At 45.2% G+C, this 19,237-nt stretch overlaps 2 protein-coding genes across 3 annotated transcripts; both read left to right on the top strand.

The window, feature by feature from the left end:
- On the top strand, positions 1–6,538 carry LOC134393934 (homeobox protein prophet of Pit-1-like). The gene is made up of 3 exons (XM_063118961.1): positions 1–79; positions 4,794–5,041; positions 6,179–6,538. Exons 1-3 carry the CDS (start codon positions 1–3, stop codon positions 6,536–6,538), a joined length of 687 nt encoding a protein of 228 aa, XP_062975031.1.
- A 4,285-nt stretch (positions 6,539–10,823) lies between these two features.
- On the top strand, positions 10,824–14,701 carry LOC134394248 (RNA-binding protein 3-like). 2 transcript variants are annotated; one of them, XM_063119519.1, is made up of 7 exons: positions 10,824–10,889; positions 11,973–12,091; positions 12,185–12,291; positions 13,242–13,347; positions 13,455–13,530; positions 13,613–13,677; positions 14,065–14,701. In XM_063119519.1, the coding sequence occupies exons 2-6, from the start codon at positions 11,989–11,991 to the stop codon at positions 13,674–13,676; spliced, it is 456 nt and encodes a 151-aa protein (XP_062975589.1). In that variant the 5' UTR covers positions 10,824–10,889; positions 11,973–11,988; the 3' UTR covers position 13,677; positions 14,065–14,701. The 2 variants fall into 2 exon arrangements, with proteins under 2 accessions (XP_062975589.1, XP_062975588.1); XM_063119518.1 differs by having other exon boundaries at positions 13,610–13,677.
- The last annotated feature ends 4,536 nt before the right edge of the window (positions 14,702–19,237 follow it).

Below are 19,237 nucleotides of genomic sequence, written 5' to 3'. Positions count from 1 at the left end.
ATGGAGAGCAGACAAGCAGGCAAGAGGAAGGGCTCGGGGTTCACTGACACCTATCCTGAGACAGTCAGCTCCACAGCCGGTAAGTTGGAGAGCCTTTATCTACAGACACCAGAGTCACTGGGAGGGCATCTAGACCGAAGGCAGGTAGGGGAGAATGGAGTAGGTGGGATGACTGAGGTGGTGACCACCCAGTGTGAGAAAAGCAGCAGGAAAGAACATGTCACTGCACCAAGGGTTTTCTGGGTTGGGAATGTTGGAGCCATGTTCTGTTCGCCCAGCTCTGAGAGGGGCATGGAAGCTAACAATTAGCAGCCCACTAAAGCAGCCTTCCCCAAATTGGATGCTTTTAACGGACATGTTGGACTGCAACTCCCATCCCTCCCAGTCAACACCGAGCCATTGGGCATGTCGGGGATAATAGGAGCTGTAGCCCAACACATGTGGAGGCTGCCATGTTAGGGATGGTAGGCGTTATAGTACAACATAACTGGAGGGTGCCGGGTCGGAAATGATGGGAGTTGCAGTCTAACATGTGGAGGGTGCCAAGTTGAGGAAGGAAGGCTGTTCTAAAGCTTTCATGAAGCATTGGAAGACTTTCTTTTGAGAGCCGGTTTTTAACGATCACGATTAAGCGGGCATGCAGTGATTTTGGTTTCTATATTTTGTTGCTCTAAATTGGACATGCTGTCCTCCTTCTTCTTCTTCTTCTTCTTCTTCTTCTTCTTCTTCTTCTTCTTCTTCTTCTTCATCATCATCATCATCAACCACCTTGAGCTTTGGGGAGAAGCCAGATAGATTCCAGGACTGTGTATCTCTTTGTAAGGTGGGAATGAGGTTTGGTAGATATATTAATAACAAGAGAGCTTTTATCCTCCTCTCCTATCTGTCCCTCTGAATGCTGATCGCAAGCCTAGTGCGGACTCTCCAGCGACCCTACGGGCGCAATTCCACAAAACCAGCAGCAGATGGTGCCGCTTACATTTGCCAAGACTTTGCACTCCCCACGGCCCTGTGAGCCATCTCCGCAGGGCCAGGCCTGGGCCTCCTTGGTTCGCCCCGGAAGGGCCTTTCTTCCCTAGTAATGGGAGAGCAGCAGGGCTGCTGAATCCAGGAGTCCTGACTCCTGGGCTCGGTGCTTCGCTCTGACCTTGTTCAGTGTGATTTTGGCCTGGAGCTCCTTTAAGAAGGGAGACTTTGCCACAGCCTTGACAAAAGCAGGGAAGGGGCGGGGGAATTCATGTTCCACATGACAGCGCTTAAAGAAGCCAGAGGACACTGCTGAGGAGTGGGAGATTGAAATAGGCGGGGGGGGGGTCATAATCCCCTGGGGCAGCTTCTCCCAAACACCGGGACGCCCACACATTAATGAGAAAGCCGTTTGGCTTCGATCCTGGGGGCTCGAGTTCCTCCACGGTGGGGTCCCAAATTAATTAGTGTTTCAGGTGAATCCATTGTGCTCCCCTCGCTCTCACGATCTCAGGTTCTCCCAGAGAGTGGGGGCCGGAGCATCATGTTCCCCACGGTTAATCCTAGGGATTGTAGGAGGGAATTGGCGATTGGGGTGCTGGGGAATACTGTTACCATCATGGTGCTACATTTTCGGTAGGGCAGAAAAAGTTCACAATACCTGATGCTGCCAAAGGCTGCTTTTTCAGAAACAAAAATATTGAAAACACTCACAGAAGGGGCAGAACAAGAGAGCCTTCCTGATGAAGGGACAGTTACGGCACAGATTTTGCATACCCAAGTTGGGTAGGCGACCTGTTGTACTCCAGATGTTTTGGACTACAACTCCCATCAGCCCCAGCCGCCATGGCCAGATACAAAAGAGGGCCAAACTCCTGCAGGTATAACTATTGTGATGAGGAGGGAATTTCACCAGGTGCTGCATGCATATGAATGACATCTGCTGAAATTCCCTTTTCTATATAACTGTTAAAGATATAGGAGGAGCCCCGTCCTCCTTTCCATATGGTCACCCTATACTTATATCCTGCCTTTTTTTCCTCTTGCAAAAAAACCAAGGCAGCTTACACTGTTCTCCTCCTCTTCATTTTATCCTCTCAACAACCCTGTGAGGTAGGTTAGTTGAGAGTCCACGACTGGCCCAAAGTCACTCTGAACTTCATGTTCGAATGGGGACTACAGCCCAGGTCTCTCCACTCCAACACTCTAACCAATACTCTACGCCACTTTGAAGCACACGTACACACACACAATGTGACACCTCTGCTCACAATTGCCTTCTCCCATGGCTGCTTTTCTTTTTTTCTTTTTAAAAACAGCTATTCAGGCACAGTTACACATATTGGCTTGCAATATGTAGCAAAAGCCTAAGAGTGCATGCTGGCTGGAGAATACTGGGAGTTGTAGGATTTTTTTTCCTGTCTAAACGTGCATAGGATTGCACCCTAATAGACCAAAAACAAAGGGGCTATGCCTGGGATATCATGGGAGGGTAGGATAAAAACTACCTTCCAAACCCTCTTGTTCCAGGGGCTGAGGCTGCAGTTCTGCATAGAGTCATCCTGGAATATACTGAGGAGCACAGCTGGCCCTGGGTTTGAGAGGGCTCTGGGCAAAGTGCCTTCTGGGTAAGGCCCCTTATGTCAATGGCCTGGCAGTGGCAGCAATGGCACTCCGAGGGTGGCTGGGAGCTGCCATTTTAATTTCCCACAAGGCCTCAGAGTGCCAAATATAGTGCCACTCCACAGCATTGGGGAAATCAAAATGGAGGCTTGCAGACACAGCTGCCTTATGCAGAAGTGCCAGTGGTGGTACATCTGGCTGGGACATTACCAGGTGCTTATGTTGGGCCTGCTGAGGACAACCCAAAAGAACAGTTTAGTGGTTCCTATATCTTAGCCCTCCCCATGTTCCAAAACTGGGAGTCAAGTCTGGCAGCAGCACCCAACATGGTAGGGTAAATGCCAGAAGTCCTGGAAGGGCTCACCACCGCTGAGCGGCTATTGAGACCACCATGGCTACTTCAAGTATACCGAGCAATCCTAGAGCCCTACTCAGGGCAGCCACAGCCAGGCCACCTTTCAAGTCCCTGCTGGGCATCCAGGATGGCCTTGAAGGGATTGCCATGCAGTAGCGTCAAGTGGAGCTCTTGGCTAGCACCACTGTTGGCTGGTGTCATTACCTGGGCAGTCCTGGCCAGTACATGTGAGCTCAGTGGGCCTAACTGAAGCCCATCTCTGTTCACTGGTAAGTGAATGAGTTTCTGCTGGGAAGACCATTGTGAGCAACTTGCCCCAGGAAAAAAATCTGGAGATGGGCCTGACGGGAGTGGTCCATGGGAGGATTCCAGGGTTGTGAAAACAATGTGGGAAACAGCAGCCTTTCTGGCCTAGTCGGCAGGCTGACAGATTTTATAAAGAAGAAAGAAAGAAAAATGGCAGCTCGAGGTGTAGCATTTCATCTGGCTTTGCAAAGTTAATAGCCCAAAATAATATTTAGCCAAGCAGCTTGCCCACAAATAGATATGCTGGTGCTTTTGTGGTCTGAATGGAAAACAAATTGCAGATAATTATTTCGTCAATGGTAGCAGCAGCAAGGAAAAAGTACTGCTGGTGAAGGCTGTCCATTGCCTCCCCCAGAGAACCTTGTACAGATTAAGAGTAGTCTGCCTCAGGACCACTGAGCTGTGAGCATTGATTGGGGGGGGGGGGCAGGGGATTGGTGTGTGTGTGTGTGTGTGTGCAGGCATGAAGCCCTGACCCCCTAAAGCCAACATCACATGCGACCCTTGGGGCCAAAAAGGTTGTGTTTCCATGATTTACAGGGAACATAACCAAAGCCCTATGAAGAAAGACTGAAAGAACTGGGCATGTTTAGCCTGGAGAAGAGAAGATTGAGGGGAGACATGATAGCACTCTTCAAATACTTAAAAGGTTGTCACACAGAGGAGGGCCAGGATCTCTTCTCGATCCTCCCAGAGTGCAGGACACGGAATAACGGGCTCAAGTTAAAGGAAGCCAGATTCCGGCTGGACATCAGGAAAAACTTCCTGACTGTTAGAGCAGTACGACAATGGAATCAGTTACCTAGGGAGGTTGTGGGCTCTCCCACACTAGAGGCATTCAAGAGGGAGCTGGACAACCCTCTGTCAGGGATGCTTTAGGGTGGATTCCTGCATTGAGCAAGGGGTTGGACTCGATGGCCTTGTAGGCCCCTTCCAACTCTGCTATTCTATGATTCTATGATTCTATGACTGTGCACATTCTGCAGTCACATCACGCCAGCACAGAATCAAAAAATCTTATATCGGGCACAGCATTCAGCATCCTAAGAAACAGTTTTCTTTCCCCCATCTCTTTAAAAAATAAAATCAAGTTTCTGGTCCTTAAGGCTGTGCAGGTAGTCCGGAACATTTGTAGACAACAGCTGATGTAAATTCAGAAGGCAGGGGGTGGGGGCTAAATAGGCCTTCCAGTAGTCAATAGGCAAGAATTCAATGCTGTGCATGCATGACCAGAAAAAGCAGAATAAAATATAAGATATAAGCACATTTATGCAAACTGGATTGTTTTATACAATTTATATAGACTGCAGGATTCAACTTTTCTTGATACATTTTTTTTAAGAAAGCACAGAGTACATGCAGAGAACTTGACCACATTAACTGAGGCCTTCCAAGATACAAGCAGGGAAAAGGAGGAGGATTAAAACTAGGGCAGATGGATAAAGGGGATAAAGGGACTTGGATAAAGATTATGGAAATCTCAAGATTTGGATATAGGTAAGTTTGGGGTCAGAACACAGTGGATCTCCTTGTTTTCTTTCAGATGTTGAAGTTTCCCTCTATAAGAAGTTCCCCAATGTACCTGGACTGGCTGGGGGCTCATTGCTCTCTCCCGTTGCCGCTTCCTCCCTGCACACAGCCGCCACCCCTACCCGTCGGCGGCACCGGACTACCTTCAGCCAGGACCAGCTAGACCAGCTGGAGGCAGCATTTGTGAAAAATCATTATCCTGACATTTACTGCCGGGAGGAGCTGGCCAGGGTTACCAAACTCAATGAGGCTCGCATTCAGGTACCTCTTCCATAGAATCCAGAGAACACGTGGCTAATGGTTTTAATTTTTGTAAACCACCCAGAGACCTTCAGCTATTGGGCAGTATAAAAATGCAAGAAAGAAAGAAAGAAAGAAAGAAAGAAGCCATATTGGATACATTAAAAATGGCTTGCACACAGCTATTTCAGAGGAGCTCTATGGGCCATATTCCAGTAGTGGGCGTGGCAAAGGGGGCAGGCCCCCCAATTCCCAGGACATTGTAGCTTAAAGCACTTCCTACCAGTAACTAGGCCTTAAGAGAGGCATTCCAACCTCTTAGAATTGGGGAAATGGCACAACAGCCCAGAACCCACCAAACAATTGATGGTTGGGGGCGGGGGGCGGGGAAGGATATCTGGGGAATCCCAGAGGACTGGATTGGGACCATGGGCCTGAGATTCAACACCTCCCTGCTTTATAGCATCACAGGACAAAGAAATTTTCCCTTTTAGCCAAAATGAGAATCACATTCTTTCCTTTGGTATTTTGGGTTCCATCTGAATTAAATTTCCTGTCAATAAACCAATCTCTTATTAACTACATTAAAGGGCCTATGGATTTGAAGGCTAACATCAACTTACACTTAAATGTTCATGTGTTACTGGTAAAGAAATATATTGGTTTTCCATGAGATACTTAGGAACCTCCAAAGAAGGACGAAAAGGAAAGCCTATTTGGTGTGGAGGCAACCAATGATATTTCCCCCGATTTTTACAAAACTTTTTGCCAAAAAAGCTGAGTCTGCAAAATGCAGGCAGTTTCTAAGCCCCTCACATTTCCCACAATTCAATTCTATCAACCTCAACATACCTACACCCATATAGAAATGAGCAATACCTTCCTTGACACTGCCTTTTGTTGGTTGTGGCCATGATTCCTGTTGTATATTTTTTCGAAACAAAGTATAATTTGTCCAACCCAATACACTGTACAAGTTTATCACCGAATGACCTGCTTTCTGCTGATGTTTGTCTCAGATCCTTCTTGCTGATGGGCATGTTCTTGGTAATCCCATAAGGTTGGGATGGCCAACTTACATATAGGCACTCCTGTTAAAATACCTTGCCCTGGGCCTATCATTCACAATACACATTTTTTCTATCCTTGTCATGACAGGTCTGGTTCCAGAACCGGCGAGCAAAACAACGAAAGCAGGAACGGGCCCTGCCTAAACCAGGCACCCCCAGCGTCTTCTCTGCCTGCCCCATGCCTGCCCCTGCACCCCGACAGTACCAATATCCCCCCACTCTGGGGTCACATCATCACCTGCCCCGCTTCCCTTCCACCTACACCCTGCCACCCCCACCTCCCTCTGGGACTTCTGCCCAGTTTCCTTGTCCTGTGACCCACCACCCTCAAACCTCCCGTACGCATGAAGACTGGTACAGCCCATTGCGTGCCATTGGTTCCCCCACGACTGCTCCACCACCTGCCATGATCTCTCTGAGTCTTGACCCCAGCACCCACTGGAACTGAGAGCTTTTTGTCTGCAGGGGATGGAGAGGATCCAGCAACACAGCACAGGGGATGTGGTCATAAAGCTACCCCAAAATGTACCTCATGTCTTGTTTATTCTATCAGCCCTAGGCATCAGTGTGCCCATATACATCTCTCTGTGCACATACCAGGCTCCCTGCCCCTCTTGACTTTTGTCTTTTATCTTTCTTTTTTAAAATAAAAAAATAACTGGGAGGCTGGCATGCTGCAAAAACGAAATGCTGGCCTCCACTGCCATCTTTTTTGGGTTGAAAAGAGTGTTTTTGTGTTTTGGAGCTCACATGCAATTCTATCTTATACTTAGGATTATGGGACAGTCTCACCACTTTGCTTTCTGGAAAATGAGCGTGAATGGCTGCGCCAACCATGGCAGCCATTTTATGAATGGGCACTCCCCCATGGCAGCCATTTTGTGAGAATGCTCACATCATTCCCTCAAAATTCCAAACATGCTCACCAGCCCTAAAAGGTTCAAGTCACCTGGCATATGGGAAAGATGAAACCACCATCATCCTCAAGGCAACACATGGCTACCTCTGACAGCTACGTCAACTTATCTGCTGAGGAACACCTGCACATTTGCCACAGAATTCCTCTGCTTTTCTCAGAGGATTCTAGACTGTGCACTCCACTCACACAAAATGCTGGCCAAGCAAGTTAGGCCTTATTCACCCCACATGAATAACCTAGAATGCAACCTTGAATAAACCCCAAACTCCTCAGTGTCTGCACAGCAATAGACAATGATGGACAAACTTTCCTGAAAGACAGCTTGCCCACATATCAGTAATGGTGGGCAAGCTGTCTTTCAGGAAAACTTGTCCACCATTGAAGATATTCTCCTTGAATAAGCCCAGATAAGCATCTGAAGAAGCTCAGGGATTTGTGGGAGAACTTTGCATTTGTTTCAGAACAGATGAAAAGCTGAATCAAATAGCGTCTGAAATGAATGCTCAGAGGTACAAATGGATATTTGGGGGAACGGACAACTCCCATTCGTATCATACAGGGCTGGGTAGGGAACACATATCTCCAGCAGCAATGATGGTGGCAGGTGCTGAATTTAACCAGTATTCCTGGTAGCTGCCATTTCTTTTCCTAGAATACCCCAGATGTTGCATCTTTCCAGGGCATTCTGGCAAAAAAAAACCCAAAAGTGTCAGCTGCCTATAGGGGGCACCATTGGTGGGGGGAGATACTTTGTCTTTTTTGACTCAAAATAATGCAATGGCTGGCACAATCGTGAAGGTGATGGGTGACTGCCAGGAATGGCATTTTTAAAGTGTAACACCACTGTTTACCCATGGTGAGGTGGCGGTGCATGTGGGGGGCTTGTGGGCACCATTTTGTATATGCAGCCTCCCTGGTCTGTTTTAAGTTTATGCAAGGGGTATTTAACCCTTGCATAACAACTCAACAACGCCCAAGCTGGGGTTGGTTATGCAACCTGTAACCTGCAGGTGCTATGGCTCATCATGGGTTAAATAACCTACAATTGCTGCATGTTGTCCGAACTTGGTCACTGCCTCAGGGTGATTGTGCCCATCTCCCAGATTTCTGAAAGAGCAACGCTGCCTATGTCAATTTTGGGGGTTTCATTTTTTTAAAAAATGAACAACTTACTGTTTTACAGAATGCTTAATGTCACAATAGATGTGGTTGTTCCTATTACAGCCCAACTGCAACCCATTCAGGATCAACATTGATTATCTGTGGAGGGAAATGATGGAAGAAAAGCAGTACACTGGGATGTTATTTATTTATTTATTTATTACATTTCTATACCGCCCAATAGCCGGAGCTCTCTGGGCGGTTCACAAAAATTAATGTTATGTCTCTCTAGCAACTGCATGCATGCACCTTAAGTGAATGTATGTCCAGATGCATTCACCTACTTAATCAGAGATTACAATCCTAGACATATTTACCTGGGATTAAGTCCCATTACACTCAGTGGGGCTTACTTCTGAGTAGACATGTGCACTATTAACTTGTAGATATTTTGGGGGACAGGGTGTGTAAGAAAATTTGAAGAAGTGTGTTTATGTGTGCATACTAATACAATTTTGCAAAGCCATCCCCAAAAGGCAAATGGGCAGTGTATTTTCCAGGGACAAGTATGAGAAAAGAAGGTGACTGTTGGAATGCATGTATCTGGTCTCATGTGGGCCTGCTTGTAAAAATTGTATAGTGCACACAGATTGCCACTACTTCAGTGGGATGAGATTAATTTTGTTTCTGCTCTACTCTAAAGCAGCAAACATTTTTAAACTGGTGCCACCAGTCGTTGTCCCCAGCATAAATAAATACAGCATATAACAGATGGAGAAGACTCTTCAGTGATGGGTAACAGTATGGGGAAGGGGGTGGGGGCTCAAACAGAGGTCCTTGGTGCGAGATTAAGGGATGCTGACTACACAAAAACATTCCTGTAACACGTCTGTGTTATATTTTTATTAGCTGGGCAGTTCTGCCATCTCCACTCTGAGAGAAGATAAAGCCTTTTCCAAGCTGTCAGGGGTGGGCAACTTGTGGCCCTCCAGATGTTTGAGCCTATAGCTCCCATGATCCCTCACTATTGGCTATGCTGGCTATGGCTGCTGAGAGTCACAGGCCAAACCATCTGGAGGGCCACAAGTTGCCTGCCTACCCATATAAGTCTGCTACAGCAAACAAAAAAGTCTTGTGGCATCTTAAAGTATTACGCCGCAATCTCATGCATGTTTACTCAGACATGGTTCCCACTGTGTTCAATGAGGTTTTCTCTTTTATGTACATTTACTTAGAAAAAAAACTCAGTGGAACTTGCTTCCAGGTAAACACGCAAAAGGTTGAATTTACGGGGATGCAGTCCTAAACTCATTGAGCAAGGCGGGGTTTTTCAAGTAGGGCTAACTTGTAAGGGCCAAAAGATATTGCTTTGAATCTGTGTCCAGCAGCCACGGCTTTTTTTTTTTACTCTTGAGTAGGCACAATGGGTGCCATCGGGGAGGTTAAGAGCCCACCCTCACTACTCTAGGGTTCTAACCTAGATCGGGGGTGGGGGTGGGGCTGCACTTACTCGAAAGTAATGAAAAAGGCGGGCTGATTTAAAATGATGTCTGTTTTGGACCCAAGCAAATGTGCGTAGCTTCGGGCAGTATGGCACCTCAAGGGAGATGGGGGCGTGTGGCGACCCCCTCCCCCCCCCCCCCGCAGCATGGATGGGACAAATACATAGGAAAGTGTCAGAAGTCAAGTAACATGCACGTTTACTCAGAAGTAATTCATTGTGTCCAATGAGGCTTCCTGCCTATTATGAGTGAACTCGGTGGATGGGGCTTATTTTTGAGTACACACGAATAGGATCACGTTGCTGGCAGAGGCTCCCTTTCGTTGCCGTGCTTTGAAATAATGGTGCCATTATTTGATTTTTAAGTATACTGGAAAGGCAGATGTTTATCTGTTCAACAGCCCCCTTTCCATTTTTCTAGCCGAATACGCACTTCTCTTTCCGTTGTTTCCTACTGATTGCTCAACAATTACGTCCTCTCATTTCGCGTGGTCTGGCAAAACGTGCAGTTTGACTAGGGAGCCAAATGCATTACTTGGAAGGGACAGGAGCACTGGATTTCCAAACTTCTTTGTAAGTCTCTTAAAAACAAAAGCAAATTAAAAACACTCCCGCCAAATTCCTGCTTTTAACTTCTGTTTTGTCTTCCTTCCTATACCCAGTTCAGCCTAAGTATCCTTCCTCCCTTTTTGGGCTCCCGACATTTTTTCTTTCTTTCCCCTGAACTCTCCTCCCGCCACATTTTCCCCTTTCTTCCAACTGCCAAGGAAGGAGGGCGAGCTGAGCTGTGATCATTTCGAAGGACTGCAATGGAAGGGAGGCTCTACTGTTTCATTTACATTCCCCCTCCTCCTCCTCCTCCTCCTCTCCTCCTCCTCCTCCTCCATATGCATTTCCACCTCTCCAGCGCTGCGTGCACAGAAATCCAATCGCAACCGGAAGCGATGGCTGCATGGAACATGTTTTAAATATATATTTCTCTTTGTGAGAAACCGGCGATGGAGGAGGAGGCGGAAGCCTGCATGAGCGCGGGGAGGACCCGGATGCTACACATCTTTTTGGAGGGAGAAAGTTGAATAAATACCCGGATGCCCCAGTGAACGTTTTAGCTTCCCAGAGCCGCTAGTATTGAGGGACGCATGCGTACTACCCTATGCCCATAGAAAGGCACAGCGGATCTCACGTGATCACATGCGGTGGGCGGGCCTCTATATAAGCGTCGCGCGGGCGGTACCTCGGCCGCATTTTCAGCTGCTCCAGCCCTGAAAAGATCTATTAGTAAGTTAGAAATGCTGGTCTAAGGTTGTTGTTTTTTTGTTATGGTGGTGGTGATGAAGGGTTCTTTGAATCTTCTCGTTAAGTCTCGTGCGAAAGAGATGGTGGCTGCTGTTCTTTCATAGTGCCGGGGGAGGGGGGAAGGAAGGAAGGGAGCATGAGTGCACCGACGCGCCTTTAAAGCGCACGCGCGTTCTTAGAGCGGCCTTCAGAGTGAGTGGTGTGCGCATGCGGGCGAAGATCCGAATTGTTTCTCAAGCTGCGAAAGGACACGGGCGGGTAGTGCGCATGTGTAGTGGAGTGTCCGTAGTGCGTTGGGTGGGGGCGGGGAGAAAGAAAGCGGCGGCGGGGTGTGTGAAACGCTTCTGTCGGGCGCGCGGGAAAAAATCCTCGCGTAGGGTGCGAGGCCACTCAGTCGCTGCCGCCGCCATCTTTGGCTCTCCAGATGCCCCTCTTGTATGAGCTGGGGGTTAACAAGATGGCGCTTGAGGCGGGGAAATGGAGGCTGGCCTCGAGGCGGAAAGGAAGAAGCGCGCCTTCCTTTTCTCCCCCCTTCCTCCATGCCCGCCGTGGCCCTTGCACTGACCCCCCCTCCCCGGGGGAACTGGTAGTTTTGCCTTTCTTCCTAGTTAAGGTAGGAAGCGGGGTGGGGGCGTGTCTCCTCCAAGGCGACATGACTCAAAGCATGTAAGTGGCCTGCAGGAAGTACTTCAGCAGCGCCTTTGTGCTGGGACAGGCTTTCCTGGCGGCTTGGAAGAATAAACTAACATCCAGACCAGAGGTTCTCATTCTAAGGGGGATGCTCATGTGAGTTTCAGAGCCATGTTATAAACATTGATTCAGGTTGTGCAGTGTAGCATCCAGTGAAGGATGAGTACTCCATAGAGAAATGATCTGAGCAGTACTGAAAGTAACAGTGAACCTTTTAAGGATGTGCAGCCTTGAAAAAGTGTTACGAATTTGATGTACTGGGCTGTCTTAAACTAGACTTTCTAATTCCCCTTTTCTCATGGCTTCATAATTGAATAATTCAACACTATACATCCTATTTCTGATCTGTGCTACTTGTGTGTTTCTATTCTATAGACTCCTAAACTCTATCATGTCTTCTGAAGAAGGAAAACTGTTTGTTGGGGGGCTAAACTTTGATACTGATGAGCAAGGCTTGGAGCAGCATTTCAGTTCTTTTGGTCCTATTTCTGAAGGTAAGCATCTTTGACTAGTTGAGGGAAGGGAGTTGCTTTGGGGATCAATGTAAAGAGTTGGGTAATGGACTCCCCTTTTTCTTGTGTTTCTAGTTGTAGTGATCAAAGACAAAGAGACGCAGAGATCAAGAGGCTTTGGCTTTATCACCTTTGCCAATCCGGAACATGCATCAGATGCCATGAGAGCCATGAATGGGGAGGTGAGAAACTTCAGAATAGCCACACAATCATGTGGTTTATTTTTGCTCATTGTTACGACTGTTTCAAGCACATAATACAAACCAATAACGTTTAAAATCTATTTAGATATATCTTGTTTTTAAAGTGTTTTCTGAACAAGAATTACTTAGGCAAGGTAATTTTGCTTACTTACAATGCTCAGCCTAGTAGGCTTTTGAGGAGGAGTATTTTAGGGTATGTATGTGTCACCTAAATGCATGTGTGCTCACTAGGGTTGGCTTCTGAAGAGTTGGGTGATAAAGTGCCATCAGCCTGACCAAAGTATTACTGAACAGAGACAGCTACATTGGTCAAAGGCAAAACTGATATGGGGCTTCATTCCATGGTCCCAACTGAACTGCCTCTCTGGGGTTGCTGATGGTTCACATTAGTCCCCCTTGGGCTATGTCTTACCTGGCTATGTCTTTACCATTACCTCCATCCCTTAAACATTTGGCTTTTCTCCTGTTTCTTTCTGAAGCCTTTTGCTGGTCTGAGCACTTTCCAGTGTACTTTCAAGGGGCTGATAGTGCAGCCTTTCCCAATCCTGAGGCCTTTCAGATCTTTTGAACTTCAATTACCATTCACTTTTGCTAGCATGTTGGAAAGTCTGCTCTAGGCTGCATTTCCACCCAACCGTCACATTTCAGACAAGCTGTTTCAGGTTGTGTGCCACCTGCCTTTTCAGGATGAAGTCAGATCACCACCCATGGGTCTCTATGGGGATGGAGAACAGAAGAAGTAGCCAAGTATTAAGGAACTCTGGGGCTCTGTAGCGGGTGTTCAAATTTCAAGCAGTTGAAACTAGTTAAATACCTTGATTTCCTATTATGTTAAAGATCAGGGTTGGTGTGATTGTAATGGCTTGAAAATTAGTTTGTGACAGTTTAACCAGGAGACAGTAATAATTAAACTTCTTGTTCATTATTAGTCTGTAGATGGGCGCCAAATCAGAGTTGACCATGCAGGGAAATCTTCCCGTGGATCCAGAGGAGGCTACTTCGGAGGCAGGGGGCGAGGCCGTGGCTATTCCCGAGGTGAGTGTAAGGAGGTGGTGACAAATAATTACAAACATTGATCTAATGGAGGAAGGGGTGGGTTTCTGGTGGTTTAGCTGTCACTGAAACATCTTTCTCCACTGCAGGTGGTGGAGACAGAAGCTATGGGGGACGCTATGACAACCGAAGTGGAGGCTACAGTGGTTCTCGGGACTACAGCAGGTAATTGTGGTGGTGGTGTGCTCTGCTTTACAGTTCAATTTCAGTGAGCAGTTGTAAAACACAAGTGCTTTGTTTTCAGAAGTCAGGGAGGCTATAATGACCGCTACTCTTCAGGAGGCTCTTACAGAGACAACTATGACAACTGAGGTAAGTAGGTCTTGGGGAAAGGATTAAAAATGCTGCCTTGTCAATACGCCCTTACACTTTCAGTGTTCCGACTTATACTGGGTAACGGCAGAAACTACAGCTCCCTACTGAGTTGTTAGTATCAAAGTTGGTTTTTTTTGCGTATCTGCCATTGACTCAAATCAAAATGTTGCAGGTCTCCATTCACATTACTGATAAATAACTTAAATGCATGTTGGACCTTAAAGAGCTCTTTTTAACTTCAATTTGCAAAGTTGTCAAGAGTGCTAACTGGGGGAGGGCCTGAGATTCCTAGCAACACTAATCTAAAAAGTCTAGGAGTGGTGAATTGCTGCAACATGTCCATATGCTTGTGCCTTTATGATTGTACCTGCTTCTTGTCCTCAGCTCACACCGAGTAAAAATCCTTCCTGAATCAAGATCGTCCTTCCAATGGCCGTATTTATAAAGATTTTTGGAGCTTCGCTGAATCTTGTTTAGTTACCTACCTGTATCTTCCCCTATATAGCTTTTGTCACATGCAGCCTGAAAGCTTCCTCTGCAAGATGGCCTGTTTAGACTTTGCTCAAGAGTTGGTTTTTTTCAAGAGTTGGTTTTTAAGCATTTTTGAAATCGGTTTTATTTGTCTTGCTTTCTCAATCTAAGGTTTCTTTTAACTTGACACATGGGGCCCTACAACTTAAAATTGCTGGAAGCTGATCAAACTTTTTCAGAAAAGTGCAATGCACTTAAAGTTGAACTCTTAGCATAGCAAGGGAGGGTGACAAAAGACAAACCACCTTGGTATTACTAAAGAGTTAAATGATTCACGTTGGTCATTAGTAAAAAGCTATTTTACTGTAAAGTACACCCAGAAGTCGAATTAAACGCTTTGAGAGGTTCTTGAAAATGTTTGTTTATATTGTCCTTTTTTTACTGGAAGAAACATGCATAATTCAATTGACATTGTATTTGAAGTGGATAAGGAAGTTCCTGTACTGAGTTTTTGGCTTTACGAAGCTCATTAAAATCCCAACTGAAACAATTCTCTGCTCTTGACGTTTGACATCATATTGCACCGCACAACCTAGATAGCTTAGTGGCAAGTAAGCAAAAAGCATTTTGGGCCTCACCTTGGGTAAATTGCCCAAGTAATGAATTTGATATACACCAATACTTCAAAAAGTTGATGTGAAATGAAAACATTAGGAAAACCTGGCAACACAGGGCAGATAAATTGCAAACATTGTCTGCTCTTTAAACTAGTTGGTTAAGAGGTATCCTAGCATGACTTAACACAATCTGTAGAAGCATCTTGATGGTCATGTATCTTAAGTAAGCTTATAGCAAATGACTCATGGATTCTAAATGGAAACCATCAAATATAACCCAAGTGTGCATCAGCCAATGTTTCTCATTCCTTAGAATGTTTGGAGATGTCAGCATCAACATTACAGTGCTATCCTGGGGAAACTAATCTTTACTCATGTGGGTAGGGGCTGAAACAATTTCACAGCCCAGGGAGTGATGGTGGTGAAATAGCTCTGGAATCTTACGTTAGGTGGAGTTCCTCAATGCAGTAATAACCTGAAAACCTTGGGTTTTATGGCTTGCCCATGAAATTGTGAATTCTGTAACTGAGCCTTGATTTCTAAAGGCAAATCACCATTTTGTGTTTGGGAGTTTACCATAGAGGAACGAGACACAGGATGCTAAGCCCAAAGTTGTGCAGTAGGTAACACTTAGTAATGTGTCAACTCCTAAACCTTTAAATAATGAATAACCTTCCAGGCCTGGTGCCTCTTTTTGCAATTGGAATACACTGTAGTATTGCTGTTGGTAGGGAGGAAGACATGGGAAAGAACCTGCCTCACTTGTACAAATACTTGTAAAAGGATGTTTCCTACTTGGTTTGGAAAAAAAATGGTTTTGTTAGACGAGTTGGTGGAGAAGGAAGCACTTGAAATTGGGGGGCCTGAGGCTTTGTTCAGGGTTAAGGCTGAAATGATGGTGCCTAGATGGGCCTACCTGTAGTTAGATCTGTCCTGTTCTTACACTGTGAGAATTCTCTGCTAGCGTGTGGAAGCCAGTGTCCTTGGAGACCCCGAAGTGTGTTGTGCCTCCTTCAGTGCGATCCATGTGAGACGAAAGCTGCTCTTGGCTAGTTCATTTGTGGAAATAGTCCTGTATTTCGAGGTAACTCTTTTGCTCATGTCTGCATCTTCTCTCCCACAGAGCTCCATTCTTGTGGCTACAGCAAACCACTGATTCTTGCTGCTTTTGACAAGCTTACTGGGCAAATCTGGGGTCTCCTTGGACCCCAGGAGAACTTGGACTGAATCTGTTATGTTTTTATTCTTGGGGGGAGGGCCTGCCTGGCTCATGCGACTTGAGATCCTGCTTTCAAAAAATGGGGAAGGCAGTCAAGCTAAACAATACTCAGATTCATCCAGCTGCCTCTGCTGTCAGTTTTGTCCATTACTTTGTAATCGTGCCTTGTGTAGATCTCGGACTGTTACTTGGGAAGGTCTTTCCCAGTACAGCATGGTTTGGGTGTGTGGGAGGCTTTTGTTCCCACTTCATAAAGCAACTTTTCCGTTTCTTAGTATGGTTTTGGACAAGGATCTAAATGTGGGAGAAAAATTTGATCATTAACTTGGGGAATCTCCTGAGGGCAAGGTGAACAACATCATCTAGTCCTGGAGTGTCCTGTTAGGCCAGTATAATCTGAATATAAAGAGAATTTGAATGAACTTGTCTTAAGTGATACTGACTTCTTTTTGGCAGGTGAGAAATGATCGTGGTGGCTATTCTGTCCTGATCCTGCGGTGAAGTTCTAGAATAGGATGTGAGTGCTTCAGTTGGGATCCTGAATCCATGCTATGAAGTAAGCAGGTTTTCTCCCTCTCAAAATAATAAGTCTCATTCAGTCACCCTTAGCATGAGTCCCAATACAGCTTAAGCAGATAATTCCCATGTGGGTGGCAGGATAAGGGCCTTGAAGGTAAATTGGTTTCAGTAACCATGGGCACAGCAGAACTTCCCTATAGTTTCTTGGTAGTTGGTTCCCTATACCACTTGAAAGTAAGTGGCCCATCTTCCATATGATGCGTCTGGTGCACTAACAGATGTAACAATTTGGGAGCTTGTCACAGGCAAATGTTTTTTATAAAAATCACTCTGTATAACAAGGAATAGTGTGGGGAAAATAAATTTAAGATCCCTACAACTAGAAACTGTTACACCACTGTGCTCGCATCTGACGGGGGCAGCCTGTATAATGACTGACTAGCAGTTCCTTTTTTTCAGGGTTTCCTATAACTGCTGAAATATGTGACAAGGGGGCAAGAGGAAGGTGCCTTTTGACGAGACAGCTCAGCTGCCCTGACAGGTTTGTTTAAAGAAAATTGTGTGTAGATGTAACTGAAGGGGGTGGGGGAGATTGAGTTTAGGCAAGACTTTTGCACAAAAGTCCTCAGAACAAACTATATTTATAGTTAACTTGCTTTGCGCTTAACCAATGCCTTAATTCGGTATGCTAACTTAGTTTTTTGCATTCCATATCAGGTTGGTTGCACTACTGGAATTGACTTCTGTCAGAACTGACGCAACACCGTGGCAGCATAGCAGAGCGGTTTTGGACTGCCATTGAGTTGTGCTTGCAATGCTGTCGAAATATAAGCACTTATCAGATGGAAGAGCACCCAACAGCTTGCTGAACTTTGATAATTGTAGATGCTCATTTATGTCTTCCAGCACCTTCTGAAACTCTGAGAAGTGGGGTGGAGAATCATAGCTTGGGTATATATGTACCATGCTGGGATTTAAAACACGTTATTAAGCCTGCAATATGAAGAATACTGCAGTAGGCAAAGGTGTATAAAAATCTTAAACAGTGACTGCTTTAAAACCATAAGAAATGCAACTTCTGAAATATGATATTCTGCATGCCCCACGGCATTTCAAACTAAAGCTGTGAAGCTAGTATAGCTTCTAATAAAACTGATGGAAAAGTCGCTGACTTAGTGTTGTATTCTACTTGTTTTCATCAGCATGGCACAATCTTAGCACACAACCTCAGGGAAGGAAATAATGCACATTCTAAGATGGTAGGAATAACTGCTTTCACCTACAAGGAATTAACTTTTGGTTAGAGGTGATAGTTTGCAGTAAAATAGTGTCTATAACAAAATGTGAGGCTGGAGTTCTGATAGGCACAAAACAAAAGGCTTGTGATACTTTGAAAAATTAACAAATTCTGACACATGAAGTGTTAATGTCAAAATTGGCAGATTTAAATGAACATTCCCATCTACTAGTGGCCCTAAGTGGATCTAAAGGGCCTGTTCAGATGACACGTCAGGCTCTGGTTAACACTACCACAAGCTGTGCTGTCAACACTTTATGCCACGGTTAGAGTCGCTAACCCTGCTGCAGACGGTCGGACTGGTTAGTGAGCAGGGTTTATGCGCAAGACATCTTAAACTCTGCTGCTTAACCAAAAGCCTTAACCAGCAGGGCTTAAAAGTTTTCTGAACAGGCCCATTGAGTCCTAAATGCAAAGCCCTTGGCAGAAATGGCCTATTTCCTCATTCTGCAGCTTCAATACAAGAGGTACAGAACATATTTAATGGCAAAAGTAAATGTTTCCTGGCTTTATAAGCATGCCTCACATGAGTAAAGTTTAATAAGTTGTTACATGTCTTATTTTCTACTCATGAATGTGAAGGATCTTTAAAGTAAGCTACCCTTTTGCTTACTTATCACTGCAATAGTCCCTGTTGGTATCAAAAGCTAGAACATAAAATTGAGGATTTCCAGACTGCCATTCTCAGAGCCCTGTTAACAGATTTTAACTATGCTTCATTGAAAATCAAATGGGAGGAAAGAGTAGTAGTACACAAGTATCTTGCTTTCAGATAAAGAACTTTGTTTTATCAGTAAACTCCATTTACAGCTCTTGTGATCTCCATCTACTTTTCCATAATATCTTTGCTTTGGAAGTAGCTAAGCTTTGGGCCTGAGAGAGTACAGATAGGTTCTGTTCATTTCTTTTGTGGGGAGGGTTGTAAAATATAAATCCAGCATGTAAAGTTTCGTAAGTTATGTGAGAAGCACTTCGTCTTTTGAACAGAGGGTCACCAAAAGGTTTCACCTGTTGATAGCATTTATTAGGAGCTTTTGTTGAAGTTTTGTTCTATAATACTTAAAACTTTAAGAGTTCAGGTTGCAGTTCACACATCTATCTGACACACTTCAGTATATCATGATCCCTTAAATTTAGCTTTGATCCTTACTATTCTGCTACCTGACTGAATTTAATGCAAAAACATTTAGACGGCTTGAGTCAACTGCCTCTGAAACAATACATCACATGAAGAGGACAAAGAATGATGTAGTAAATGTATGTTTAAAAGATCAATTACCTGCAAGATCTCTGCAGTAATTTTATTCGCACATAAAGTGAGTGTTCTGTAATAGTTTACAAGGATATAATCCAAAGCATGGAGGAGGAAGGCCCTGCCGTTACTTTTGATGCCTTACATAATATTGCAGTCTAATCCATGCAGTGAGGGTGTTC

This window comes from Elgaria multicarinata, chromosome 3 (genome assembly GCF_023053635.1).
Source record: "Elgaria multicarinata webbii isolate HBS135686 ecotype San Diego chromosome 3, rElgMul1.1.pri, whole genome shotgun sequence".
Classification (NCBI taxonomy): Eukaryota; Metazoa; Chordata; class Lepidosauria; order Squamata; family Anguidae; genus Elgaria; species Elgaria multicarinata.
This window is presented reverse-complemented; position numbering and strand designations above follow the sequence as displayed.